At 44.6% G+C, this 12,946-nt stretch overlaps 1 protein-coding gene across 1 annotated transcript in view; it reads left to right on the top strand.

The window, feature by feature from the left end:
* Positions 1–12,946, top strand: part of LOC126294990 (period circadian protein) — a 209,652-nt gene that overhangs the window by 142,379 nt on the left and 54,327 nt on the right. Inside the window, exons 14-16 of the mRNA XM_049987235.1 lie at positions 904–1,059; positions 4,768–4,891; positions 11,006–11,322. Of these exons, the coding sequence (XP_049843192.1) occupies positions 904–1,059; positions 4,768–4,891; positions 11,006–11,322 (597 nt within the window). The remainder of the gene's footprint in view (positions 1–903; positions 1,060–4,767; positions 4,892–11,005; positions 11,323–12,946) is intronic.

Here is a 12,946-nt window from a genome sequence, read left to right as displayed (position 1 = left end):
TGGGTTATTTTGCTGCCTAGGTAACAAAATTCCTTAACTTCATCTACTTTGTGATCATCAATTCTGATGTCAAGTTTCTCATTTATGCTACTTCTCATTACTCTCACTTTTTTTCAATTTACTCTCAATCCATATTCTGTAATCATTAGGCTGTTCATTCCAGTCAGCAGATCTTGTAATCCTTCTTCACATTCACTGCAGATTGCAATTCTCATCACCAAATCTTGTTGCTGATATCCTTTCACCTCAAATTTTTATTCCATTCCTGAACCTTTTTTATTTCTGTCATTGCTTCTTCATTGTATAGGTAGAACATAATGCGCAGAAGACTACATTCCTGAATGAGATTTTCACTCTGCAGCGGAGTGTGCACTGATATGAAACTTCGTGGCAGATAAAAACTGTGTGCCGGCCCGAGACTCGAACTCAGGACCTTTGCCTTTTGCGGGCAAGTGCTCTACCAACTTAGCTACCCAAGCACGACTCACGCCAGTAAGGAAGGTAGGAGACGAGGTACTAGCGGAAGTAAAGCTGTGAGGACGGGGCGTGAGTGGTGCTTGGGTAGCTCAGTTGGTAGAGCACTTGCCCGCAAAAGGCGAAGGTCCCGAGTTTGAGTCACGGTCCGGCACACAGTTTTAATCTGCCACAAAGTTTCATATCGACTACATTCCTGTCTTCCACTCTTTTTAATCCAAGTAATTCATTCTTTGTCTCCCTTATTCCCGCTTGGCTCTTCTATATATTGTATTTACCCATCTTTCCCTATAGCCTACTGCACCATATCACATCACCGTTCAAACAGTATGTTGGTGCCATTAAGAATCTGACTTGGAATGAGTTTTCAACTACAATATGCTGGTCGGAGTCAGAATCGAATAAGAAATTTTCAAATTGTTTTTGCAGGAACTGCTTGTCGCCGGTGAATGACACGGGCTCCGGATCCAACTCTGGCAGTGGCTCGGGGTCTGCCGGAGCATCTGCCAACAACGGCAGTGTCGACACCGCGGAGGCTGAGGGAGAGTACAAGCCGCCGCAGCTCACCGAGGCGCTGCTTTCCAGGTCAGCTGGCAGCACCTCACTTGTTTACACCTGTGTCTGAGCGGCTATCCTGTGTAAACCGATGCGAAGTGCTCGCCAAAGGGAGCTTGCTCTACTACCTCTTTTTAGAATTTCTTTGCTTCAATTTTTGTATCGAATGCGGGAAGAAATACTACTAAAATGCCACTGTGCATGTTCAAATTAGTCTGATCTTGTCATCGCAGCCCTTACAGGAGTAATATGTAGGTGGCTGAAATATATTGCTAGTTTCACCACTTAAGTGACAGTTCTCCTTAGTCGGCCTATACAGCAGTGGTGCTTATCCTGTCAGTCACAACTGAGTGGTCAGTTGCCCTGGCTTTGAGTCAGTCTTTGGTAACCTCTGTATGAAATCTGTTCAGGAGAGCTGTTTTCGTAAAATAGCAATTTATTGACAGAGTTTCATACAGCAGTTATAGGTGGTAAATCTGACAACACTGTCTCCATCTCTTTCATCTCCATCTGTATTTCACCACCTTAAGGCTCACGCCGAGCAACCGTCTTCCCTCGTGTGCGGTGAGGTTACTACTCGGCGAGCTGTGACTTGGCTCGTTGTGAGTGAGGGTTGCCGTGAGCGGGCAGAGCACTCAGAATGTGGTGCGAAGTGAGGTGCGATGTACAATGTGGGGAAGGTGGGGGTGGCGGGGTTAAAGATCTGACTCCATTAGGCAACAACACAAACCTCGGTTTTCCAGCTTCTGTGAAACCACAATGTGCATGATGGACATAATGATCAGTTAAATAATTTTCTGTTACCAAAACTGAGATTACTGTTTGTATTGATAGGTGACCTCATTTCTTATTTGCAAAACCCTTGCAGTGAAAATAGGACAAGAATACAAACCACAGTGACAACAATACCAAGGTTCTCACCAAACTTTTTTTCACGTGTATAATATCTTGAAAATTGGGTAGTAAGCCTACAACCTTTTATGGAGAGAAAATTACCTTTCATGCATTTTGCACAATTAACGTGGTTCATTTTCACTATGGTGTTGTTTTGTGCTTGAACCTGCATAAACTTTTGTGTCAGTAGAACTCTAAATGGACGAAACTGTGAGTAGTAGATCTTGAGCCTAAGAAGGTTGAGCACTTGTGCTATACAGTAAGCTTCGAGAAACTAATGAAGCAGTCAACATAGATCTTTTATGTATTGATTCTTGGACAACATATTTTTTTAAAGAAATTCAGTCATGATGAATTTCCCCCCCCCCCCCCCCCCCCCCCTACTGTCCACCTCCAACTGAGAAGTTGTTCTGTCCATAATTAAGTGCATCCATAATGGAAGTCCTGCGGTCTGAAAGTCTCATCTGAAGTTAATAATAATAATAATAATAATAATAATAAATAATAATAACAACTGTTTTTTAATCTTTAGCATGTTGTGCAATGAGTAATAGGTGTAGTTTTTTGGAATTTGAGGAGGAGGAGGAGGAAGTTAGTGTTTAACGTCCCGTCGACAATGAGGTCATTAGAGACAGAGCGCAAGCTCGGGTTTTTAGGGAAGGATGGGGAAGGAAATAGGCCGTGCCCTTTAAAAGGAACCATCCCGGCATTTGCCTGAAACGATTTAGGGAAATCACGGAAAACCTAAATCAGGATGGCTGGAGACGGGATTGAACCGTCGTCCTCCCGAATGCGAGTCCAGTGTGCTAACCACAGTGCCACCTCGCTCGGTTTGGAATTTGAAAAAATAAATAAATAAAATTTAAAAAAAATGGCAGGCATTTGTAACAAATATGCTGTTTTGTTGTGCAGTTCATTCATGCTTTTTGCAATAGCTAATGAATAAATTAAATTTTTAAAAAATTGTCCTATTACTCATTGCAGAGATGTCCAAGGAGTAATTCAGCCAAATTTCAGAAAGATACCTTTACCAGTGCGCTCACAATCCATGCCATCAGCTTGAGACACAGTATCTCAATACTCCCAACATATGTGCAACAGTAGGCTACATATTCTGTAATTTTTTGGTATTGGCTGAAGAACCTATTTTCTAAATTGTTCCTGAAGATTGCAGCCATTATGCTTGTCAGACTGCTGCCTGTAATGATAACCTTACTTTGCAGTGAACTCTGCTTGTTAAAAGTGAAGTGATTGAACACGAGGGACGTCTGTTAACCCAGCAATCTCCTGCTGAGCTCGTGGTATTATGTTTCTGTAAATTAATATCTGACAGCACAGAGTGTTGGAACATGTGTAAATAATTTCTTCATGTACAGGTCCACAGCCTCAGTGCCTTGTGTTAATGATGGAACTGTTTTATCCACAGTAGCCTGTCAGTTATATTCCTGTAATTCACGATATTACTGACCAGTTTCAGCTTAGGCCATTCCAAAATGTACAATTTTGCTGATACATATGTCACATTCCGTAGAAGTGTTGGAACACATGAGGCAATACTGACCCTACGACTCATCTTAGAAGCTAGATTAAGGAAGGGCAAACCTACGTTTCTAGCATTTGTAGACTTATAGAAAGCTTTTGACAATGTTGACTGTAATATTCTCTTTCAAATTCTGAAGGTGGCAGTGGTAAAATACAGGGAGCGAAAGGCTATTTACAATTTGTACAGAAACCAGATGGCAGTTATAAGAATCGAGGGGCATGAAAGGGAAGCAGTGGTTGGGAAGGGAGTGAAACAGGGCTGTAGCCTATCTCCGATGTTATTCAATCTGTACACTGAGCAAGCAGTGAAGGAAACAAAAGAAAAGTTCGGAGTAGGTATTAAAATCCATGGAGAAGAAATAAAAACTTTGAGGTTTGCTGATGACATTGTAATTCTGTCAGAGACGGCAAAGGACTTGGAAGAGCAGTTGAATGGAATGGATAGTGTCTTGAAAGGAGTATATAAGATGAGCATCAACAGAGCCAAAACAAGGATAATTGAATGTAGTCGAATTAAATCAGGTGATGCTCAGGGAACCAGATTAGGAAATGAGACACTTAAAGTAGTAAAGGAGTTTTGCTATTTGGGGAGCAAAATACCTGATGATGGCCAAAGTAGAGAGGATATAAAATGTAGACTGTTAATGGCAAGGAAAGCATTTCTGGAGAAGAGAAATTTGTTAACATTGAGTGTAGATTTAAGTGTCAGGAAGTCATTTCTGAAAGTGTTTGTATGGAGTGTAGCCATGTATGGAAGTGAAACATGAATGATAAATAGTTTGAACAAGAAGAGAATATAAGCTTTCGAAATGTGATGCTACAGAAGAATGCTGAAGATTAGATTGGTAGATCACATAACTAATGAGGAAGTATTGAATCGGATTGAGAGAAGAGTAGTTTGTGGCACAACTTGACCAGAAGAAGGGATCGGTTGGTAGGACATGTTCTGAGGCATCAAGGGATCACAAATTTCGTATTGGAGGGCAGCGTGGAGGGTAAAAATCGTAGAGGGAGACCAAGAGATGAATACACTAAGCAGATTCAGAAGGATGTAGGTTGCAGTAGGTACTGGGAGATGAAGAAGCTTGCTCAGGATAGAGTAGCATGGAGAGCTGCATCAAACCAGTCTCAGGACTGAAGAACACACACACACACACACACACACACACACACATACACACACACACATTGCGAATATCATATATTTGAAAATGATGTAAGGTCGAAACTGGTCAGTAACATAATTTATATGCACGATGCACATTTGGGTCACAGAGTGTGAGTGGTTGGGGTGTGTTGCAGGCACAACGAAGACATGGAGAAGAGGATGGTTCAGCGGCATCGCGAGCAGCGCAGCAAAGGCGGCGACGGGAAATGCAAGAGGGCACACCACTGCCAGCCGCCGGTGCTGGCAGACAAGGCGCATGTGAGTCTCTGGCCATACCGTCTGATTATCAGTCACAGTTTTGTATTCATTAGCTGAGGTTTGCAAAAAAGTTAAATTTGTGATTTCCAGGTGATTTAGTCAGAACAAACTAATGAACATCACTGAGAATTAATAGCACCAGATGATAACGCAGAAGTGAATCGATTATTAAAAATTGTATTTATTACTTTCTTTGGGTAGGCACCATATCCCCAATACATTTGGAGGAGGGGAATCATACTACCAGGCTGTACTGCAAAATATTATATTCTGCACTGCTAGTTTTGGGCACGGTCCATTCTCAACTGTGTCTATAAGCATAAAATACTGTAATGAAAAACAAGAGTGCAGTGCAAAAGCCATACAATTACATGGATGTAGCGTTATGCAAACATAGTCATTACCTACATCTACATCTACACGGATACTCTACAAATCAAACTTAAGTGCCTGAACCACCGGCACAATAGCACTTTATTCCACTTACAAACAACACGTGGAAAAAATTATGGCACCAGATGTGGATACCTAGTCACCCATCAGGGTAGCCGAGAGTGCTAACGCGCTGCTCCCTGGCCTTGGGTAGGTGCGCCGGCCCCCGATTGAATCCGCCTGGCAGCTTAACGACGAGGGCCCATTTGCCGGCCAGCCTGGATGTGGTTTTTAGGTGGTTTTCCACATCCCATTAGGTGAATACCGGACTGGTCCCCATGTTCTGCCTCAGTTACAGGGCTCGCAGACATCTGAACACTTTCGCACTGTTCCGTGGATTACACTCTGACGCCGACAGTTGGGGTACACTAATTCCGTCCCGGGGGGTACGGGGTGGCGGCAAGAAGGGCGTCCGGCCACCCCTTAAACATTAACGTGCCAAAGCCGATTAACGATGGCTGACCCTGCATAACTGCAGGACATGGCTCAAGCGATAGAATATAGAATGTGGGTACTTTGTCCTTGCTTTAACAAAATATCACATATGTTTGGGTGTAGCAAGGGCACAGTGTTTATCTTCTAAAATGTGAGATGCATGACTTGATAGTGGTTACAGTTTTCTTGTGCACAGTGCTACACATGTGACAATTCCCTGACAATGTTTGTATAAGTGTGTTTTATACTTATGCAGTACAAGGTATGGTGCTAGATGGTGCTAGATGTGATGTTTTAATGGTATGGTAATACCATCACAATCATGTTGTTCACCTTACATTTTAAAAGATGAACAGTCGTGACCGTGCTGCAGACAAATACTCACAGTATATGATTCTTTTGTGAGTCAAGAACAATGTGTCCACGTCTGTTGGTATAATTAATTACTATGTTTGTGTAATGCCACATCCAAGTTAGTTTATATTGTAGCTCTCTTGTTTTCACTATTGTTTCTTGTTATGTTTGTAAATGTACCTGAGAGTGTGCTGTGCACTAATAGTCCAGAATAAAGTAATTTAAAGTGCAGCCTGATGGAATAATTTCCTTCATTAATTGTTCTTAGGTTTGGGGGCTGAATTAATTATTTCCTGAGTACAAACATAATAATTAATAATCTGGCAACTGTGTATGTTTGATCTTTTGTTTATTCATTGAATTAGCACCACAATTTAACAACGCTATTCATTTCTACATTCCAGAATTGTAATATAACTTTTCACAAATTCGGCCTGTTCACAACTGCAAAGTAAACTTCCTGCAAAAATACTGTTCTCGAAAATTCAGTCCCTACTGACTCTCGGTGGGCACTGCGCCAAAACTGTATGTGAATACAAAACTGAGTCATTATTAGAATGAGAGCATAAAAGTTTTGATTTCACAAATTGTTTAACCCGCCAAGTTAGCCGAGGGTGCTAATGCGCTGCTTCTGTACTCGAGTGGCCGCACCGGCCCTGAATTGAATCCGCCTGTCGGACTGATGACGAGGGTCAGTGTGCTGGCCAGCCTGGATGTGGTTTTTAGGTGGTTTTCCACATCCCCCTACGTGAATACTGGGCTGATCCCCATGTCAGGTATGGAGTGGTGACAGGAAGGGCATCTGGCCACCCTCTGACACTAACATTGCCAAATCCACAGTAACAGGGCCGACCTCACTTTGCAGTGGGACAAAGGCCCCAGAAAATGGTGGTGATTTCACAAATTGTTTGACACATCATGATACTTTATGAAATGGAGGAAAATATTTGACATAATTTGGATGCTTATTAGTGTACATTTCCAGTTTGAAAATTAATTGAACATACTCTGCAAACAATCACTTTAGAACAGCCTTTCATTAATTTTTAGTTATAGCATTATTTTTGTGGCAATTTCTAATACTGAATTGGGATTGTTAGTTCTTGAGTGGTTTCAGGGACTGATGACATGCTGATCTTTCTAGAATTTTCTAGAAAAGTAAATTTATGTGGAATAATGAAATGAAACACGGAAACATGGTGGAGAGTACATTAATTCCGTATTAGACAATTTCTGTCACTTTTAGTTTGTGTATTTGGTGAGCACTGTGGAATATTCCAGCAATGGAAAATCCAGGATGGAATGTAATAGTATTATGAAAGGAAAGTCGCCACTCACCATATAGCGGAGATGCCAAGTCGCAGATAGGTACGATAAAAAGACTGTCACAAATAGAGCTTTCGGGTAGTGAGGCCTTCATCAAAAATAGGTCACACACACACACACACACACACACACACACACACACACACACACACACACGTATGCTCGCATGCAAATGCACCTTGTACACACATGATTGCAGTCTCAGGCAGTAGACTATTCAGTTTGGTAATGGAGGGATGTGCAAGGCTGTACTATGGGATGCAGGTTCATGTCGATGTAGGTTGTGATGGTTACGCAGAGTTGAACAGGTTAGCACAAGATAGACTGTCATGGAGAGCTGCATCAGTCTTGTGACTGATAAAGATTGCTGCCACCACCACCACCACCACCACAACAACAACAACAACAAAAATGGGAGGAGTAAACTACAAGTAGGCGTCGTTTGGCAGACGTTGCTATCAAACAATTTTTAAATATATGTATTCTTGACGGCATTATCTTGTAAGGCTTTTCTTGAACTTGTGGTCTAACTGCACTTCAGAGAAGAAAATCTAAGCCATATTTATCCAAACTAACATCACATATCAACAAGTCTGAATGTACATCATCACACAAATTACATCCAGAACTTCTGATGATGGTTAACGTAACGACACAGAGAACGAGTCTTGAAAGTATATTTCATTTGTTCCACACATTTAAATCTCCACAGTTAATATACATACAAGGGTTGGAACTTAAATTGTGGCAACTACTTATTCACAACCAATACAAATGAGTTGCATGTTTTCACCTGTTACCGTCTTTCAAAGTAGTCACCAGCATTGCGTATAACCCATTGCCAGCGATGTGGAAGGTGTAGTATACCGTTAGCAGAGCCTGTTCTGTTGATGGAACAAATGGAGCAGTCTACTGCCTGTCGAATCTTTGGAACAGTTCTGAAGCGAATGCCACGAAGTGGTTCGTCCATCTTCGGAATCAAATCAAAGTCACAAGGACTTAAGTCCAGGGAGTATGGTGGGTGGTACAGTACTTCCCAGTCCCATCGACCGAACAGATCAGCCACAGCTTGCGCTGTATGCGCCCGCGCATTGTCGTGCAAAATGCTGAGCGGGTTGCGCAGAAAGTGTCGCCACTTCTTTCGCAAAGATGGTCGCATGCGATGCTCAAAAAATGAAGAGTAATACTGTGCATTGGAGGAATGTAATGTGTAAGGATAACATCATCACAGTCGTGCACGAGAATCACCATAACTTGCACCATACTGGGGCTCTGGCACACTTTCGACTTTCGGGGTGACCCTTAATGACGCCATTCGTTGAATTGGCTTTTCACTTTCGGCTCATCCACTGTTACGATACGGTGTAAGAAAACCTCTCTTTCGCACTCATAGCGCTACAAGTGCATCAGAGTAGTTCCATAACGCATCCGTTTCTGCAGTTCCGTCAAGTCATGCGGAACCCGTCGTGATGCAATTTTTCGCATGCCCAGGCATTCCTTCAGAATGCGAAGCACAGTTGTATGCGCTAATCCTGTTTCGCGGGTGAGCTCACGAATTGTATGGCATCGATCACTGTTCACTAACGCAGCAATAGTGTGCACTACTTCTTCAGAGACGTTAGGACGACCTGCCCGATGCACGTCTGCCACAGTTTGCTGACCTTTGTCGGAGGCTTTTACCCAATGTGCCACTCTTCTGTACGGCAATGCTGATTCCCCGCGCACCTCTTGAAGACTTTGATGACACTGTCATGCCGTACGTCCTCTCGCATATTCAATCTTTATTCAACTCTGTTGTTCCTGTTTTGAAAACAGTGACACCATTACGTTAGATTACTCACTCACAAGTGACTGTGTTTCTCTCGATTGTGAGCATGCCAGTGACGTGGGACGGGAGAGTCCATTTGCTCGGAGGTAAGGTAGCTATGTCAACAATGTGTGCTATCAGCGATTCCATTGCATAGTGTCTCCAAAGCAGTGTTGGCACTATGTAAGTTCCAACCTACGTGTATTGTCTTAGAAATTCTCTGCGTCTTTACACCGAGCTGTCAATACTCAGAACTCTTGTTTTTGCTTCCAATCGTGTGTTTCCTCTTCCCATATCAAAGATGTGACTCAAGATGACTCGCCACGTGCAAATAAAAATAACACCACACAATATCTTCACTTTTACGTACTACATCTCGTCTTACAGTTTCCCTTCAGGAGTGTCGTTCAGCGGAAAGAAGTGTAGGCGCCCAGCTGGTCCCGGTCGCCTACAGTGGACTGGAGGCCGAGCGGTTATCTCTCCAGTTGTCAGGATGCTAGGAAATAACTGTGGACGCGTCAGAAACGCAAAAGAAACATTATTAATTCGTGACACCTTTATTCCTGCCGAGTACAATGTGGCTCGCATAACACGGGCTGGCTCAGCTCGGTGATATCGATGACCTTCCCCGAGTCCTCGCCGACTCGGAACAATGACACCAGCTCCGGGCCACACCAGTCTTGCTAGTGCAGCGCCGCGTGCTGTGACGTAACGGGGGAATGCCTTTACTTCGGCCGTGCGTGGCTGGTGGCGCCCGGCTGGCGGGCTGACAGCAGACCGCTGCGTGTAGGAGGCTCCTGGTTGGAGTCCCGGCGCTGTCGGCACGAGAGGCGCTCTCATAGTGCGGAGTGTACTCTATCCCACCTCATCTTCTTTCCTGCTCCTCCTGGTGGCTCGTCCGCGGTGGACTGGCGGAAAGGGGTGCAGTCCCCCAGCGTCATCAGCCCAACCGGTCGTGACGGCGGATGCACGGGGCCTAGGCCACGCACAATCTCGACGACAGCTCACTGGTGCGGTCAGCATTGGCGGCGAGCGAGTCTGCCGCAGTGTCTGCTAATCCCGGGTCGACGATTGACGGCGGCAGCAGAGAGGACCGGAGCCAGTACTGTTCCCTCACGTCTGCTGCCGGATGGGCCGCCGTTACTGCAACATCTCCTCAGTACAGTTTACTATGTCGATCACCGAGCTGAGCCCTACGCAGCAGCCCAGTACACATCTAACTGCAAGTCTAACTGCGAGTACCTCGCTGATATCAAAGCTGGCGTATTTAAAGGAAGCTCGAGCGACGTCGTGCTCATGTGTAATGAATGCGTTCGTTCCACTTATACTGCTGATTCATCTGTCGTAATCACCCCTTAGGTGTTCTTGCGACAGAGTTACGTGTCGTTGCGGCAGACTTGCGCGAAGTTCTGAAACGCAGTACAGCTGACCCTATACCTCTGTCTTACACTCTACGAAAGTCTCCGTCCAACAACACCCGTGTGCTAAGGAATTCTCTCTCGCCCGGTGTGTGTAACCGGGCCACTGCCCCCGCGTGACGACACATTCCGCTACATGTGCGTTCCTCTTACCTCTCGGGTGACCTCCTGCCTGCGGCTCTCGGCACAGGCGACGAAACTTCGACAATATTTCACGTTTCCAACTCTCTACTATTCCGCGACACTACAGGAGACCTGGCGGTACACCTCCGTATCAGACAACTCCTGTCACTCCTGCCGAGTGGTACACGACACCGCAGACTGACGGTCGCGCACCCGCAGGTGGAGAGTGCGGCCCCTCCGGCTGTGGCCGCCCAGGTGCTGGCGGGTGCGGCGGCCCACGGCACGAAGCGCAGCGGCAGCCACTCGTGGGACGGCGAGCCCCTCAAGGCCAGCAAGCACTCGCACGCGCCCACGCCGCCGGCCGCCCCGCCGCCCCCGGCGCCCCTGCGAGACGAAGCGCCGCCGCCCGCCGCGGCGCCGGGCCCGCCCGCAACGCAGACGCCTGCCGCCGCCGAGGACGCGGGGCTGAGCCTCTGGCCACCGTTCTCTGTGGCGATGACGCCGCTGCACTCACCACAGCCCTGCAGCACGCGAGGGTGAGTTTTGCCGTTCACACCTCCTCTCGATTGGTACGGCTGTTTGTCTCTTCTCCTCCTTTAGCCTATACTAGATCACTGGGTAGGCCAGGAAGATCCACAAAACACCTACTATTGATGGATTGTCTGAAGAAAATGCTAACTTATCTGTCTATTATTTTTTAGGTATTGCTTCTTATATGTTGATTCAAATTCTGAAGGTGGCAGGGGTAAATTACAGGGAGCGAAAGGCTATTTACGATTTGTACAGAAAGCAGGTGGCAGTTATAAGAGTCGAGGGACTTGAAAGGCAAGCAGTGGTTGGGAAGAGAGTGAGAAAGGGTTGTAGCCTATCCCCAATGTTATTCAACCTGTATATTGATCAAGCAGTAAGGGAAACAAAAGAAAAGTTCGGAGTGGGTATTAAAATCCATGGAGTAGAAATAAAAACTTTGAGGTTCGCCGATGACATTGTAATTCTGTCAGAGACAGCAAAGGACTTGGAAGAGCAGTTGAACATTCTGTCAGAGACAGCAAAGGACTTGGAAGAGCAGTTGAACAGAGTGGATAGTGTCTTGAAAGGAGGATATAAGGTGAACATCAACAAAAGCAAAACGAGGATAATGGAATGTAGTCGAATTGAGTCGGGTGATGTTGAGGGTATTAGATTAGGAAATGAGACACTTAAAGTAGTAAAGGAGTTTTGCTATTTGGGGAGCAAAATACCTGATGATGGTCGAAGTAGAGAGGATATAAAATGTAGACTGGCAATGGCAAGGAAAGTGTTCCTGGAGAAGAGAAATTTGTTAGCATCTATTATTGATTTATGTGTCAGGAAGTCGTTTGTGAAAGTATTTGTATTGAGTGTAGCCATGTATGGAAGTGAAACATGGACGATAAATAGTTTGGACAAGAAGAGAGTAGAAGCTTTTGAAATGTGGTGCTACAGAAGAATGCTGAAGATTAGATGGGTAGACCACATAACTAATGAGGAGGTATTGAATAGGATTGGGGAGAAGAGGAATTTGTGGCACAACTTGACTTTAAGAAGAGGTCTGTTGGTAGGACACTTTCTGAGGCATCAGGGGATCGCCAATTTAGTATTGGAGGGCAGCGTGGAGGGTAAAAATCATAGATGGAGACCAAGAGATGAATACACTAAGCAGATTCAGAAGGACGTAGATTGCAGTAGGTACTGGGAGATGAAGAAGCTTGCACAGGATAGAGTAGCATGGAGTGCTGCATCAAAACCAGTCTCAGGACTGAAGACCACAACAACAACAACAATGTTGATTAAATGTTATTGTGACACACGTGGATGTCTGTACATGTTAAAGTACCACTTCCAGGGTGCATTAGTCCCAAATCGAGTCTGCCCTTCAGATTAATGGCAGGGTGTATACATCCTGGGACAAATGGGAAATCCACAAAAACATGGGAAATGTGAGAATTTTTCATTGTTTTACTTTTCAGCTCAATTTTCGACATTTTAATTGGTAACAACTGATACTCTAACAAATAATTTTACTTAAGCCCATTACTGCTGAAATATACTGCATAAAAAAAGGAATAAAATCAAACTAAAACTTGTGTCACAAAGAAAATGTGCCATTTACAACAACAAAACACACTGCACACACCGTCT

Source organism: Schistocerca gregaria, chromosome 11, assembly GCF_023897955.1.
Source record: "Schistocerca gregaria isolate iqSchGreg1 chromosome 11, iqSchGreg1.2, whole genome shotgun sequence".
Lineage (NCBI taxonomy): Eukaryota > Metazoa > Arthropoda > Insecta > Orthoptera > Acrididae > Schistocerca > Schistocerca gregaria.
The sequence above is the reverse complement of the archived record's forward strand: the minus strand, read 5'-3'. Positions and strand labels throughout refer to the sequence as shown.